General features: G+C 39.9%; 1 protein-coding gene across 2 annotated transcripts in view; it reads right to left on the bottom strand.

Moving 5' to 3' along the window:
• Positions 1-17,547, bottom strand: part of LOC146663908 (glutamate receptor ionotropic, NMDA 2C-like) — a 63,101-nt gene that overhangs the window by 4,721 nt on the left and 40,833 nt on the right. For both annotated transcript variants that reach the window (XM_085416857.1, XM_085416858.1), the window contains exons 9-15: positions 13,948-14,116; positions 12,055-12,208; positions 11,537-11,662; positions 10,026-10,255; positions 5,280-5,440; positions 2,517-2,704; positions 603-835 (exon numbers count right to left, since the gene is read on the bottom strand). In XM_085416857.1, the coding sequence (XP_085272983.1) occupies positions 603-835; positions 2,517-2,704; positions 5,280-5,440; positions 10,026-10,255; positions 11,537-11,662; positions 12,055-12,208; positions 13,948-14,116 (1,261 nt within the window). The remainder of the gene's footprint in view (positions 1-602; positions 836-2,516; positions 2,705-5,279; positions 5,441-10,025; positions 10,256-11,536; positions 11,663-12,054; positions 12,209-13,947; positions 14,117-17,547) is intronic.

The following is a 17,547-nucleotide window of genomic DNA, read 5'->3' as shown; positions in this document are numbered from 1 at the left end:
CATCCATCCATTTTCTTCATCGCTTATCCAGCCAGGGTCAGAGTGAGGCTGGAGCCAATCCCAGCTGACACTGGCTAAGAGGCGGGATATACTCCGGATAGGTCACCTGTCCATCTCAGGGCTAACACAGAGATAGACAGGTGTTCGAGCTAACATCAACACATACGGCCAATTAACCTGAGGCAGGAAGCCTAAGCACCCAGAAAAAAGCCAGGTGGGCACAGGGAAATCATTCAAAGTCCACAAATAAAGGCCCCAGCCAACCAGCAGGTCAGAACCCAGCGTTAACCTCTGTACCAAAGAGCCATATCAACTGTTAAAAAAGAAGATTTAATCCAATATATGTAATATATTCATTATATATATTAAAATCAATATGTATGTCTAAATCTTTTTTGCATTTTCTGTGTCCTCACTGGACCACAGTGCAACCCTGGAACATACCAGATGTGCACAAATGCCATCAGCAGTGATCCCATCCCAATTCCCGCTTGATTTTTGCTGCCTGCTTTCTTTCTATCCTGCCTGTTTTTGTTGCTCCTATTTCCACGAAGGCAATAAATAAAACAACAAAAATCAGTGAACAAACTTGCAAATCTCACCCTGCTGATGGCCAACAGGAAGTCGAGTTTGTGAGACTTGTGAAGGGAGTGTCTTAATTTCCAGTAAAGCAGGTGTTCCCAGGCAAAGACCAGCAAGCTGAGGCCCATAGCCACCAGTAGCATGTAGAATACACCTGCCATGTTGTCGATGTCCAACTTGCTGCTCATTACTTCGTTCTTCTCATTCTGGCAGATGCCTGACAACCAAACTGTCTCTAAGCGCTCGGTGTCTCCTAAAAGGGATGAAGGTTTATGGGAGTTAGTCAGAGACATGGCAGCTTTATAGTAACTTGAAGATAACCATTTCCATAATGAACATGTCATATGTTTTAGAGGTTTTTTACACTGTAGTTGGACAGAGCTAACTTCAGGCAACTCTGAGTTCCATAGTGTGAATGCTTGTTGTAAACAAAGCAAACAATTATTCTGGACAGATGAAGTTTTTAAGGTGATTTAAGTTTTTGGAGTAGAGCAAAGTTTTTGTTTTGTTTTGTTTTGCTTTAGAAAACAAAATATTCAAATGTCATAGGTTTCAATTTCTCATAATAAACCTATGATAATTATTATTCAGTTTGCATGACTCATTCTGTATTGCGGCCTAGGAATCGTAACAATTGGGGGCTCGTCCAATATTCCCACCTTTAATTTTGGGAAAATGTGAGTAAATATAGTCTAGTTGTTGGTTTAGTGGACTGTATGATTTGCACTTGTCTTTCCACTTTCCCTGGCCACATTAATGGCCCAGTCACAGGGCAAAGGGTTATTAAATGTTGATGATTTCCTTCTATTAAATTAACCCTACATATTGGGGAGAAATGTGCTCAGATTGGAGTGTGTTTAATTTGGTTTATTGTTCTTTTTGCACACACATCATATGCCACACACTTGCCAGCTCATCCATGCACTGCTTCACACCACTGATATGAATTTACACTCATCATGATTATTATTAAGTTTAATTAACCTGTGGTAATCCTTATTCATTTGGTGGTGCAACTTCATTCTTTGTTGCCTATGAGCTGACCATATATAGTGGAGATCTGTGTGGCTGGAACACAGGTATGTCTAACTGAAGTGAATATTTCCATCTGTGGAGATACTGTATAGCTTTAATGTGAATATGTGAATTATAAAGGGAGATATTAAGTGCATATTATACTGTATATTTAGGTAATTATTAATGTTTTTTAAAATTCAACAAAGTTTTGGACCAAAACTCAAAGATATGTATGCATAAGGTGTACACAAAAGCTTTATACATATGCATATTTTGTCTTCTTTGTTTTTCTGGTCATGTTAATGCATTCCCCTGTTCCAATACAGCACCCTTTATATCAGAGAACGTAAGGTCCCTGAACATATCTCCATTAAATATCATTACCACAAAAGCCACCCCTCTAGGCCTCTGAACAGGTGGCCACCTCTTGAGCTGAGCTCTCCCCAGCGGCCCATTTTATCACCCAGTTACCGTATGTTGACCATAAACACACTGTTAGTTACATCATCACGGAAAACTCGGAGTGAGTGTGAGTGTGTGCGTATGCGGGGAGGGTGCTCTTAAGCTCTCAGAGGAGGGAGGATATTAACTCCACACCGGCGGCAGCCACCATGGTGAATGTGTTTGTGTGTATGTGTAGGTAGGACGTGTATATATATGTGTGTGTGAGTGTGTCACAGAGATAATCATATCCCTAACATTTCCTGCTGTTCTGCAGGATATTAACTCTTCCCTGTAAGCCCACTTCCCTGCTGATACAGCACACACTGAACTGGACTGACTCCAGATACATGGTGCACATACAGTGTGCCACAGAGACAGAAATAAACACAGACGTTTACAGTTGAGGAAAATCTAAAAGTGTGTGCAGGTACGAGATGTACTTTTGAAAATGAAAGATTTGGATCTGTGCCTACCATCTCCAAGGAACTGCAACAGTGCTAGATCAATAGGTCGTTTCCAGCGTGAGTCTTTCTCCAGAGCGATGCCATACCCCGTGGTGGCAAACACTTTCCCACTGCCGATGGTCACCAGTTTGCAGCCCTCATCCTTCCCGGCCATGTAGTTTAAAACAGCAGCATCATAAATGAAGGCGTCCAGCTTCCTGCATGCAAATGGAGTATCTTAAGTGTAGTGGCTGTTTGATGTTTTTATATATACATATATATATTACTTAAAATGTTCTCTGTATGATTTTATTTCCACCCTGATGAAGCTTCAAATCCAAATGCATCAGTCAGTCAATAAAGTTATTCTATATATTACAAGTTCTGCTGGATTTTTCAGACTGTAAGCTGTCCTCATGAACCACAGACGTAGGTGAAGTTGTTCCAGAATCCCCTGCACCGTGTGTTTCACTGCCTAACTTTACCCTCCTTCTGATTTCTCTTTTCCGTTTTGCATATTTGTCATATTTGCATGTGTTAGATCATGAACAAATTTTAATATTAGACAAAGATTACAGAGTAAACACAAAATGTATTTTTTTTAAATAATGACTTCTTTTATCAAGCAAGTAAAGTTATCCAAACCTACCTGGTCCTGTGTGGAAAAGCAGTTACATCCTAAACGTAAGTAACTAACAACCTGGCTGTGACAAGAATTGCAATCAAGTGTTTGTGAAAACTGGCAACTGATGGCAGCAGATGGCCGCCCCACCCTGAGCCTGGTTCTGCTGGAGTTTATATCCTGGTAAAAGGAGTTTTTCCTTCCCACTATCGCCAAGTGCTTTCTCCTCGGTGGTCTTTGGCTGTATTATTGCAGGATCTTTATCTTATAAATAAAGCGCCTTGAGACAACAGATTAATTTTGTGCTATTTGAATTGAATTGAATAGATGAAGGCATCTTGAAGCAGCAAAGCAGCCCCAGACCATCGCACTACCACAGCCATGTCTGACTGCTGGTACCATGTCAGGACTCAGAGCTTCCAAAATGTTTGTCTTGTCAGGCCACTAAATATTTTCCCCAAACTCTTAGGGATGATCAAGATTTGGCAAATGTGAGAAGAGCTTTGAGTTCTTTTTGGTCAACAGTGGTTTTCGCCTTGGAACTCTCCCATGAATATCATTTTTTCCCAGTCTCTGAAGGCCCAGTGAGGCCTGCAGTTCCTTAGATGTTGTTCTGGGCTCTTGGAATAACTTTGCTAAACCAGCCACTGCTCCAAGTTTTGTCTATTTGTGGGTAATCACTCTCATCGCAGTTTAGTGGAGTATCAAAGCCTTAGAAACTGCTTTGTAAAGCTTTCCAGAGTAATAGACATCAGCGTGACTTCAGTGTCTTTAGAGGGTGGCATAATTATATGATGCTTTTTCGACAGGTGTAACCGTAATCATGCCTAAGAATGGTTTGTGACATTTAACTCAAATTAAAACAAAAAAAAAGGTTAATCGCAGTTAATTCATGTTCCAACAAGAGTTGGGTGTATTTTTTCACAAAGCACCAGCATCAGCTTCGATAGAATTTCTCCCTTAGTGAATTTTTTTTGTACTTACTGAGTTGTGTACTCTGTGTGTAGTTTGGGGTATTTTAGCCTATCAAATAGGAATGTGGTATTTTACTTACTACAGCCCACATTCTGCCTTCTAGTCCGACATTACTGTTAGTTAATTTAAAAAGCAATCAACTAGTTTGAATCTTGTTTGATAGTAGAAATTCATCAAAAAGAAGCTTTACTCAGCTTTTTTTAAAAGTATAATGCCAAATTTAAATGCACCAGTTGAGAGCCTCTCTCTTACAACACTCTGAAGAGTCTCGAACAGAAACCCAGGCTGTCGGATACAAGGATATCGTTGGACCCCAAAGCTACAGCTAGAGGCTCTGTGAGGCTGAATTAAGATAAAAAACACTTTGGGCAAAGAGGTAACGTCAACGGGTTCACAATGACAGGCAAGTATTCACGGGCTAATATCTGTTCCCTGCAGACAGTGACTGTCTGCAACAAAATTGAGTTGGTTGGATAAAGTTTAAAGTTAGGACATTGCATTAGATTAAAAAGTCAAAGGATCAACACAATAGTTACGATTTATGCTCTTGGGCTCATGGATACCTGCACTAAATTTAATGGAATCTATCTCACTCTCTATCTGACACCAAAGTATCTGATACAATTACTTCATCATCTCGCCACCGTGAATGCTTTTGCAGAATTTCAGAGCAGTCCATAAGTCGGTGGTCTTTTACGTCTGGAACTGACTGACAACACACTCCATCAGGTGCATTACTAATTAAAGGTAAACAAGAAAGAAAGAAAGAAAGAAAGAAAGAAAGAAAGAAAGAAAAAAAATAAATAAATGTTGGATCAGATGTCTGAAAATCTATTTTTATTTCAGAGGGAAACCAAGAAAATCAGTAAAAAAAAATATAAAGAGCGCACAACTGGTTTATAAAAAATGTCCCAAATCACCTGTATGGTTCTTCAAAAATGATCTGGTCCTTTGTGAAGTTGGCATTCCCGACAGCTCTTTTCTATACAAATTAAGCTCTACTAGAAATTACTTTAAACCTAAAAATACACCCATCAGATTGGCCTATTTTAGAAATAGATACATAGAGCATCAAACCTCAAGTGTACTATACAAATTCTAATAATTATTACTATGTCTTTACTTGGATGAGGACCAATTAAATATAATTTTCTATCAAAATGTGTAATATATTTAAAATGTAATTAAAACTTTACCCATTTTTGAGGCTTTCTAGGGCTTCCTCCACCCCTTTCTGGTTGTATTTCACCATGTACGTATGCATGTCGGGGTAGTTGCTGCGGATGTTTCTCTCTGTGCTTCCATTTGGGACGGTCCCGAAGCGGAAAGGAGGATAATGCTCATGTGGTCTCTGGAACTGCAGGGAGACGGAGGAAGAGAGAAAAGGGAAAGGGGAGAAGACGCATGAGATAAGTGAGACATAGTGAAATAAGAGACTTTCAGTGAGGAGAAAAACATAAAGAGAGAAGGAGTAAGCAGTGACAAGAGACTGACGGTAGTCAGGGAAGAATATGGAAGTGGGAGAGAACAAAAAAAATGCTGATGAGGAGAAGAGCAAAAGGGGAAAAATATATTTTAAAATGTAGACAGGGAAAACTGAGGAGAGTAAAGAAAAATGAAGATATGAAAAAGGAGTATGGGCTCAAATTGTGGTCATAAATATTTTGTACTTGTAAATCAGTTTTGTATGTGTAAAAAGAATTTGTGTGTGTAAAAAAGATTTGTATGTGGACTTAGCCAAAAAAAAATACGTGTGAAACTCTGCAAGTTGCAAGTACGAATTTTGACCCTATTTTTCTTCCTTTCATCTGATTGGTCAATGTCATGTCAATCACATATTTAACTATCCAATCAGAGAACAGATGGGTTTGGCTATTGGAGGGGTGCTTTATGGAGCTTCAGGTCCTTGAAGGGAATAAATGCCCTAAAGGAGTGTCAGAGAACAAAAAACAAAGGAAAGACCAAAGGATGTGGAAAAGAGGAGGCAAAAGACGAAAGAGCAGAAGAAACAGGTGAAATAAAATGAAGATGAAGGATGTGCAGAGGAAAGAATAAAAAGGAAGGAAAGGGGAAAGAAAAAACAAGAAGAATTCAGGAAAAGGAGAAAAGGAAATTAGGAAGAATCTTAGGCAAGAAATTGTGAATCAATAAATGGAGAGGAAATTAAAAATAAACTAAAGAGCAGACATAAGTGTGAAGTAACATGGTAGAAAGGAGTCAAAAGGATGAGGGACTACTTAGAATAATTTATTTCAATTTCATGAGCTGGACCACACCCCAAACACTTGAATTTCTACAAATGCCTGCTGGCACCACGTACTCTCTGCTGCCATTTTCCCTGGCTCAACGTCTCTCAAAGGTATGATGGCGATTTGCTAGGCCCAGAAGCCACCACCGATCCTTGGTAAAGCCTTTTCCAAACTACAGCCTCTGCCCAAGCTCCCTGCTTCATCTTCAATTAACGCCTGTCATTCATATTTCAGGTTGAGGTTCTTGCTAATGAAATCCATCTTAAAGTCATTCCATCTTTTTCCAAAACTGATCTTATCGGCGACTAAACGTAACGCTGTATAAATGGAATGGAAGCCACTCACTCACCTCAGTGTTATTAAAATCTGATATCAACATGCATGAGTTCGAATCATTTCACTGCACAGAGATGATCCTAGCGTGGTTCAATCTGTGGCTGATCGAAGTTCGCGTTTGATTAGATGATGCAGAGAGCAGAATGAAGCCGAAATATGTCTGTTAACGCTCAATTAGACTGTAAACAGCAAAGAGCTATTCATCTTGGTTACAGCGTTGACCTTTTGCGCTGAGCACGAATGAATGGGCCAATCAAAATGTGAGCGTACGAGTAGATGTGTCTATGTGTGTTCATATAATCACGCTTTAGCTGCATTGCAATGGCTTTCGATGAGAGGCTTTTTGTTATAATGAGCTATTTGGGGAAAAAAAAGGCCACATCACAGCCAGAAGATTAGAAATTACAGGATAGGTTCACATTGTGCAAGTCTATCTTAATTTGACACCCATACATACAACTGAAGAATTATTGGTTGCTGTAATTGCTGCTCCCGTCCATGCTGGCCATCAAGAGATTCCCTCTAAAAGCAATTTCATTGTAATTGATGGGGCGGCGATGTCCTGAGCTCCTCTTGTGTACAAAATTGCAGAGTGTGTTTAAGTTAATAAAATAATAATATGTAGCATCAACAGCCTTTTAGTGACTAATTGCAGCTTTGGAAAACAGTTTCTGTGGAAGCAAAGGGCAGAATTTCACACAACAATTCCTGAACTTGAAAGCTTACTGCAATTTTATACAGATCAAGGACTACAGAGTTTGTTCCCATTAGTTTGAAATTACTTTAATAGAAAAAAGGGCAGTTATGCATGTCTCATATTGTATGTGGGCATTAAAATACACTTATTTTAGTACATAATGACTGTACAAAAAGTCCTCTTACTGAGGAAACTCTTTAGGTTAAATTTTAGGAAATAAATTTCTATCATTAGGATTAAGCCAGTAATCTCGTTCAGCAGTGCGTCCTATAACCTTTTTTTTTTTTTTAAAAAAGTACAAATGCCTCATGGTAAACTTAAAACCTCATGATTGCGATTATAATCACATCACAATTATAATCATCCTTTTACCTTATGTATCATCTGTTCTTATTTACAGCATCAGAAGATTCCCATTTCATCTGAGCTGGAGACATTTTTCCAAACCTGAATATGAAACACCTACACTACAGTGATGTGTATAATAAATCCACAGCTCACAAATAATCCCCTCCAAAAAGTATTTCATCCTGTTTGAGAAATTTCAGAACTTCACGGGTGGTAAGGTGGTGCGGTGATTAGCATTGTTGCCTCACAGCATGCAAGTTCTGGGTCCTCCTTAAATATTCTGTGTGTAGTTTGTGCTCCCTGTGCCTGTGGATTTTCTCTGGGGATGCCAGTATCCTCCCAAGGTCCAAATACATGCTTGTTAGGTTAACTGGTGATCTGAAACTGACTGTAGTTGTAGATGTGTGATAGATAAAGCACTGCATGAATGGCTTTAGTGACTTGTTGTGTAAAGCGCTTGAACAGTAAGACCACAAGCCTGCTATGTAAGTGTTGCTACACTTTATTATTATTAGCCAGCTGTTTAAGAAAATTGAAAACTTTATTTTTCAATAAAAAAAAATTCTTGTCATCTTTTTCATCACTGTGAAGTCACCACAGTACTGCAAACTAACCTGTTTATCATGCACTAAATAACACACCATTTAAAATTATTACAGCTTAGTTTGTTTTGCAGGATGTTTCACAATATGAAAATACATACTTTATCCAAATGCATCATATACAATTCAAATATGTGATGATAATTATGGCATTACACATAAGCTTTAAATCTGCAATTTAGTGCTAGCTAGATTCTGGAGTACTGCAAAAGACACCTGCGCTTCTTCCGGCCCACTTAAGCTCCAGAGTTAAACCAAAAGTAATGAGTCCATTTTTAAAATGTAAGAAGTAGAAAGTACACATATTTGTTTAAAATTTTAGGGAATAACAGTAAAAAGTTATCTGAAAAATAAATACTCAAATAAAGTGCAGATACCTGAAATTCTATTTAATTTTATTTAATATTTGCACTTTATTACTTCCCACCTGTGGCTATTAGCAGAGATGGACAGTAACTGTAATCTGATTACTTGTTTCAAGTAACAAGTAAGGGATTATGATTGCAAAACAGTAATTAGTAATTAGTAATCAGTAAAGAAATGGCATTACTTTCTTGGAGAAGTAATCAGTAATTAGTAACTAATTACTATTTTCAAGTAACTTGACCAACACTGGCTCTTAGTAACTTAAACCCTATTTAGTCCAATTGGCTCATGATAGAGAATAAATAATAAAGAATGATCATATAGTTATGCATGCTAAACTAAATATTGAGATATATTTGGGTTTAAATAAAGCTCTTCTTTTAGATAGATTCATATTTTGTCCATAGTTAGTGCCACAGAGCAGATTTCTTTCTATTAATTTTCTTTGGAAATTCTAGGAAATTATGATGTTATTTTCAGAACAAGACATATTTCAAAGACTCCTAATTGTGTGTCCTTTAAACCTGCAACATGTAAACCTAGCGAGGGTACGATCTAAACCTAACCAATCTTTTGTTGTGCTGAATTAAAGGAAGGTGCGGCTCTATGCTGTGCAGGCTAATTAATATCAGTTCTGGAGCATAATGCATTTGCATAAAGTTAATATAGTCAGTTAATACAGCCATAGATCACTGAAGTGGCTCTGCTGATCCCTGCCTGGGAGATGTTTATGCTATGTATGAAGACAGGCTTTCTTGTAAAGCTCCTCTGAGGACCTGCTTCCAGGTTGAGTGTATGTGTGTGTGTCTTAGTATGTGCATGCACATTTAAGTAAAGTATGTGGGTGTTCTTTTCTTCTGTTGACCCTTTTTTGTTGCTGTTTAGTTTTTTTTTTTAAATCATTTGACATTTTCCGATCTTGTTTTAACAGTGTGAGCGAGACAAGCGATGGAGACGGCACAGAGAGAATATTGATGGACAGACCAAAACACTGACAGGACAAGTTGAGACTCAGACACCATCTGTATTGACAGAAGGGAGTAATTGATTAGTCATTCATGCCACTGGGCTCCCCAGTGATAGGAAAAGGACAGAGACATTCACATCAGAGTCTTTTTACTTGACTTCATCTTAAAGGCTTTCTGTGAGTCTTTTGTCTCTCCTCCATTCACGGCTTATTAGTCAATGCGGAGTGACAGCGAGCAGATGATGTGGTATAAGCTGGATTTGAACAAAAAGACATGATTTTCTCCATATCTCACAGCTCCACGAAAGCTCTCTGTGTTTGAGACCAACTGTTCCACCTCATTGTTCCTCCAAGTGAAACTTTGTTCAGTGTCTTACCTTTTTGTCAGAGAGCCCAGACACGGTGTCGATATATTGCTCCTGGATCATGAAAGCAGCCAGGTTGGCGGTGTAAGAAGCCAGGAAGATGACGGCAAAGAAGGCCCACACCAGGACCATGATCTTACTCGTGGTGCCTTTAGGGTTTTCAATCGGGACAGAGTTGTTGAAGACGATGCCCCACAGCAGCCACACTGACTTCCCAATAGTGAATGTTGGACCACCGGGCGCTGATGAAATAGAAACAGGAGATAGTATCATCTAACCATGCAAGTTTTATCTTTTAGAGTAAACTAGTAGGACCTTGAGCTCATCTTCCTTTATTGGATTAGTGGAAATAAACAGCGAAGTGGGAAAACTGTGGAACTGTCCCTGGATCAGTTGCTGCAAATAAATGCCACTATCTTCAGTTAACTGTCTGGATTGCACTGTGATAGACATTTCATATTTGTTTGCACTTTGAAAAATGATATTTGCCAATTATGTGATGTGATGTAAAAGTAAAGGCTTTGCTTTGGCTTAAATACCCACGTTTCAAGGGTCAGAGAAGAAATTATCTGACGTCAGAGTTTTCTTGACCAGTACCTCTACCCAGATCTCCTCTTACTGCAGACTTTGTCCTTCCATGTTCTTTCCTTCTTTGCTCCTGACAAACTAAACTAACACTCCCTGCAGTTGCTTCCAGGCTTTTTTCAGTTACAAAACCCACTGCGGCTGTCATTTCCTCAGCAGAACAGTCTTGTTTTCACTGGGGATTGGGGCTTTCTTCAGCCAAAATATAATATAAAAAAGAAATCTCTAAGCAAAGCTAAATTATCTGCATGGTAAAATACCACCAGAGTTAAGGGGAAATTAAGTTTTGTTTGTTTTCTTTTTACGTGGATGAATGGATTCTTTAAGTGCAGTATTTGATGACAGTGTTCAGCCCTTTTCTTTATCTGGGTTCTTTCTTCACACAAAATATGTCTACTGTTCACTGTGTAAGTATTCATCAGCCATCTCATGCCCTTCTACAAACTTCAAGATGACAGAACAATTTCACAGCATCAGCCGGTTTCCATCGCTCTCTGCCACCATTGCTCATGTGCAGCAACGGAGGGTGCCACCGCCATCAATCACACTTCGATTAGTGAAGCGACGAATGCTAATTAAAACAGGAAAATGACCTTTCGGACCTGGAGACGAGGCACGCTCTGTCAGCGCTGAATTCTGGGATTGATTAGCCCTCCCAAACCCAACCCAAAATTTTGGGTTGCAGGACATGCTAGCGGGAAGGGGCGGGATTTAGAGGCCTGTAGGCAGGCTTACTTTGAAATGCTTGGTGGATTCAAATTGAATAGCTCTGAGCTATTCTGTGGATAGTTTTAAAAGAAGAAAATACTAATTGACTCCATTTGACACATTACACTCTGAAAACAACAGACTTTGCCTCTGCTTTAACGATGATCTAGTAATTATGAGTCCTGTATTATCCATCATAAATTCTTCCAATAAGAAGATGTAAGACTCACCTTTGGCGCTCACCAGACTGCGATTGTAGCCAGCTGGGCTGAAGTATTCAAACACAAACACCGTCACAGCCACCACAGTCAGGCACATCACAAACATCATGACCCAGACTGCTGGGCTATAAGGCTCTGGAAGAGGGGGAGGAGAAGTGAAGGAACAAACATGGGTTGGCGTGAGTCTCTTTTGTGGTTCTGTTTCAAAACCTCAGCCTGAGATAGGCGGGATCAACGTGTGTGATAACAGGATACCAGGAGGGAGAATGAAGCTGAATTTTGTTGTTTGGTAAAGAGATTTAGGTGTGTGTGTGTCATGCATTAGGGGATTTAGTTGTAGGCTACAGTCATTGGTGGGATAAAAGCTTAATGAAAAGTTTCCTAAAGCGTCTACGGAGACAGAACTCGTTTAAGTAGGCCACCCTGCAAGAAAGTGGTTTGAAAGACGGCAACATCGCACTCCAAAGATAACAAATGATACAACCAGCTTGAACAGAGGAAATTGTAAATGTGAATGTGCTTCTCACCAAGAAAAGCAGACGGAGATACTGTTCCGTTGCTGCGCGCAACCATGACGCTGATGCCCGTCTCGACAAATGGCACAGAGAAGTCGATGATTTCAGAACGCTCCTCGTTGATAGTGAGAGAGCCAATGGCCATGTCAGCCCGCCTGTACAGCACCTGAGAGAAGAGACATAAGCAGAAAGCAAACAAAACCAACACAGAAGCACAACAGTGAGCCAGCTGTAGTGGTCAACAATTTCCCCCTCTTTATCCTACATGTGCTCTGCTTAAAATAGAAATATTTACACATTTTACAAGCAATCCTTTTAAAACAGGGAAGCCACAAGCAGCAAGCAATAAATGAAAAACATTTCTTTCATCATTTCAGAATCCACAAGGAGAAAATGCTGCATCTCAAGAGCTCTCACATCCAAGCCGGTTTTTCTGTAAAGCATTTTTTACACACATACACACACACACACACGCGCAATTATACAGTTCCAAAGCACAACGCCTTCAGGCACAAAAACACAAGCAAAAGTCTCTCCTGAGGAACACCTGTTCAGGTGCTTCACTTTCAGATGCAGCTGTGTTGGACGTGGCTTGGTGTGTGCGGGGAAAATGATGTATTAGCACCGTATGCATATGCATGACATCACACCACTGACCTAAAAAAAAAGCCCATCCAAAAAACCAAAACTCTTGACTATTCTTGACTCTCAACTATCATTACTTGAAACTGTATTTGTGCAAAAGTAGGAAATCACTGCCTACAAATGCTCAAGTACTGTTCTCAGGTACTTTTACCCTGACATTTTTCATTTTAGCTGGACTAATGTTAAAATTTCCAATTTAAAAGATAATAAAATATAATGGCTTCAATATTAAAAAAGTGTACCTGGTGTAAAAACATTTAAAACGTTCCAGTCTTGTTTTAGTTTCATCACAAATTGTATTATCTGACAAGTATCTGATAGGAAATTATTACTCTGATCCCGCTCTACTTGATGGGGCTTACTCTGAAGTACTGTTTAGTGAAAATTTATACTTTGACACTTTTTAGTTCTATTTTTTATGTTAACAGTGAATAAAAATTTTATTTAGTATGAAAAGACTGACTTGTGGTGAAAAACCCACAAAGAATCGTCAACCTCTCTGTACTTTCATTCACTTACACAGAGTATTATAGTGTCTCAGTTCAGTCGTCGGGTTTTATAGCCTGCGGGTTTAACCTTTTACTTTATTCTCATTACTCTCATCAGCCTTGTTTCCAGCTTTAGCACGCAGCGCTGGTTTTAAGTGAAAAAGCTTTTATAATAACCACTATACGCTAAGTGCACCAGGGAGCAGCTTTTTAGCAGCTAAAGAAGAGGAGGATGGTAGAAATCAATGTAGATCTACAAGAAGAGTGAGTATTGTAATTAGATGTATTGGGGGGGGGGGGGGGCATGGAAACTTATAATTGTCAGTTACAGCTTTCTGCACTTCCTGCAAGTAACCCTAAAATCAGCCTCATACATATTTAAATGGTTAAAATGAATGTTACTTTGTGTGTGCCATGCTTCTAAATACAGGAGTCTCTCTTTTTAAAGTTGGACTATTTCTGAATTCAAGAGAACTGCTTTGGTTGAAAGGAGTAGACAACTAAAGAATAATTGTTGCTGTGTGCTGTATTTGATATTCAGTGCTGTTTTTGGCTGATGTCTAATATGCTACTCATAAATAACTTACATTTATGTTACTAGGGCAGGCTGTAGCCTAAAACCTCCATTTATTGTGGTTAGATCTGTGGCTGAACATCTTCATACACCTTTTTTATAATAATTGTCTGTTCAACGCCAGCAGGCAGCTCAAGAAAGCTGTAATGTCTGCTGGATTCAGGGACTTCTTGTTGTTTCAGTAGACATATGTCTCACCTCTCCAATCATCCCGTTCCAAACGCCGCGGACCATCTTGCCATGTTTCCCATTGGTAACCAGGTAAAGGTCATAGGAGAACTTGATGGTGCGGGACAGCTTCTTCAGGATGTCTATGCAGAAGCCCTTACAGCACAGCTTTGTGTAGGACTCTGAGTGGCCAATAATGCTGCAAGAAGGGTGAGAAAAAGCAGAGTCACACACACGGTTAGTACAACTTTGCTTAACCATCCTGTGATCAAAGATCCTCGCTGGCAGCTGGGACAGTTGCTATCTTTAGCATCAACACCAATGCTGTTGTTTTACTTTGCTTCAGAGAGCGAGTGCTAAATAGTCGCAGGCTCTCATGCTGACAGACACCATCGTCTACAGCAGCAAAGTGAAGGGCAGGCAACGGCTGCTTCATTAGCTGGAATCAATGTCGGTTAACAGCACGTCTTTCAGTGAGATGGAGGCGATGCCTAAAAATGACAAACAAGCACAAATACACTCGCACACTGTGTGACAGAGGCCACAGTGAATGGTTGACTGACTGTGATGGCCTCTAATCAAAGCCCATTAAGGTGTGTAGCATGTGTGGGGTGCACTCCCTTCCTCTCTGTGGCCTTGCTACTTAATGGGGTGTTGAAGAAGAGAACAGAGGGAAAGGAAATTGTGGGAAAAAAAATAATAGAATAAAAAATAATGGAAACCTCAAAAAGTGACACCAAACAGGGAAAGTTAAAATCAGACAAAGTGAAAATGGAGTTGACACACTTCCTGAGAAAAGAAAAACTCTCTTTTTCCCCCTCCGCTCTTTCATCTATTCAGCTGCCGAAGAAGTGGGTCTAAAATCTACGAGGGCTGAGTCACTCGGTGTGTGTGTCTGTCTGTGTGCGTCTTTGTGCGTAACTGACTGATAACCTCGGCATGTCAATGAGTCAGCATACGAGCTGAAGAACGATAAAGAGACGACGTGAGTGAATAAATGAGCAAGTGATTGAATGAAAAAAGTCAAGTGAGTAATTAACATTAAGGTGATTATTTTCCAAATCTTAAGAGTTCATTTTAGAAACATTTTAAGTGCATTTGGAGGGCTTGGTTCTTTCACGGGAGTCTAGCTCTGATAAACGCCGTGTTAATTAATTGCTTCAGGAGCTGGCCACCTGTCGTCATTATACACACTCCACTAACAATTCACACACAAACACACACAAAAGCACGTGTAAACTGGGCCGTCTCTCTCCGTTTCATACACGAACACATGCACGCATACAGTACAATGTCCCCTGGGGATGCGCAGCAGCAGTTGTGTTGTGCTGTGCTGTGCGGTCTCCACAAATGCCCAGAAACTAGTGCAGCGTGGAGGGGAGCATGTTAGACCAGAGAGAGTGAGAGAAAGGGAAACTGTCAGCTGAACAGCAGACAGGAAACATACGGACCAACAGCCAGACGATGCAGCGATGGGGCAGCGGATTCAGTTTTGAGGGAAATGAGGGCAAGTGCAAAGGAGGACAGATGGAGGAGGAGGAGGAAGAAGGAGAAGAGATTGTGAAATTACCATCACTGTGATCCAGTTGAAATGATGAGGAAAACACTACAAAGTTAATGCCCAACAGTATTGCACCGCACTGATCGTCCTCGTTGCTGCACAGTGCAAACTATTAAAGTTTGTATTTCCATCAGATAATATAAATCTTATATTATTAATCTCATCACTGTTTATCATTTATTTTCTTTTAATTGATTACCTGAAGCAGAATACATTTTATCAAACCAACAGTCAAACTCCAGAGGCACGCTTTGTAACCATAAGTATACGGATACTAAAGCTTTGTGATTCTTCAACATTTTATTACTATTTTAAACCTTTGGATAGAAAGCTGGACCTAATCTAAAATGAATAATAAAATATTTGTCTTATATTACTTTACTGGTTTATATAAGGATATTCAAGCAGAGCTAAAGCTATTCAATGAACACTGTGCCTCACAAGGACTGCAAGTGAGGTAACATTGTTTCGCATTACTTATGAGTCTTGAAGGCGTCTGTACTTTTATGTGTGCTCTTTATGCAATCGTTAATAAACTTTGAAATGGAAAGTGGATTCATTTTCTCAGAAAGACAAATCAAAGACGTGCCAAATGACAGAACTGATGCATAAAGTAAGAGGGAGGTGGAACAGTCAGACATGGACATGTAATAGCCTTCACTCTTCTGGTTTTAAGCTTGCACTGATACTGGTTTACTATAATGTTCGAGTTCAGGTTATAGTGTTAGGTGAGCGCAAGGCCAAGATTCTTCCATATCAAACTCAGAAAACCATTCCTTTATGGAGTAAAATTTGAGTGGTCATACTATAATGGTCAATTCTAGCTGCTATACAAATAAACTTGCCTTGCCATGAATTTAAATGTGAATGCCATCCATCCATCCATTCGCTTCCGCTTATCCTTTTCAGGGTCGCGGGGGGCGCTGGAGCCTATCCCAGCTGTCATAGGGCGAGAGGCGGGGTACACCCTGGACAGGTCGCCAGTCTGTCGCAGGGCCAACACACAGGGACAGACAACCATTCACGCTCACATTCACTTGCACATTCACACCTAGTGGCAATTTGGATTATCCAATTAACCTATCCCCACAAGCTGCATGTCTTTGGACGGTGGGAGGAAGCCGGAGTACCCGGAGGGAACCCACGCAAACACGGGGAGAACATGCAAACTCCACACAGAAATGTGAATGGTTTACTAAAAAAAAACAAAACTGTATTCTAGAGTAATGTTATTTGTCAGTTTATCTTTGAGCAAAAATGCATCAAGGTAGAGGAAGACCAGCGCCTCCAAATGACCTCATTATTAGATACTTCTGCTGCACACAACTAACAGTCATGTGAAAAGGAGCATTTTCAGAGTACTCTGAGCAGTCTGGTGAAATGCCAAGTAAACCCTATGATTCAGTAGTTTGTAGATTTTTACCAGCAATAATTTGAGGTAGTCTCACGTATGACTTCATCTGTCTCTTACAACTTGTAGAGGAATTCTGGTCCTCTTAATTACAATATTTCTGAATTTCATTGAGGTGTGTGTTGATGCACAGCTCTCACACCACAGCATTTCAATCAGGTTGAGGTCTGGACTTTGACTGGGCCATTGCAACACCTTGGTTCTTTATTTTTCAGCCATCCTGTTGCAGATTTGCTGCTGTCTTTGGGATCACTGTCCTGATCCACTTTGGGCCAAGCTTTAGCTGTAGGCCAGCTGGCCTCATATTTGACTCAAGAATACTTTGGCATTCAGAGGACGTAATGGTCGACATAATGACTGCTAGGTGCCCAGAAAACAAGCCAAAATGATCATGCCTCCATCACTGGGCTTAACAGTTGGTATGGGGTGGTTGTGTTGTGTATATGATCAAATATCTCCACTTTGGTCTCATCTTTGCAAAGAACAGTGTTCCAAAATATTTAAATGCAGATTTGTAAACCTAACCACTGCTACCGTGTTCTTTTCTGCAACCCTTCCAAAGAATTAATACTTTTTCAATCTTCTTCTGATATTACTGTCATAAAGTTACCTTCCAGTTTCCTAATACTGACCTTCCAAGTTACTATGGAAACAGTAA

Source organism: Rhamphochromis longiceps, linkage group LG8, assembly GCF_057381845.1.
Source record: "Rhamphochromis longiceps isolate RC_006_pf linkage group LG8, R_longiceps_female_GT1.1, whole genome shotgun sequence".
In the NCBI taxonomy this organism is placed as follows: domain Eukaryota; kingdom Metazoa; phylum Chordata; class Actinopteri; order Cichliformes; family Cichlidae; genus Rhamphochromis; species Rhamphochromis longiceps.
Note: the sequence above shows the minus strand (reverse complement) of the source record. Positions and strands in the feature narration are given on the sequence as shown.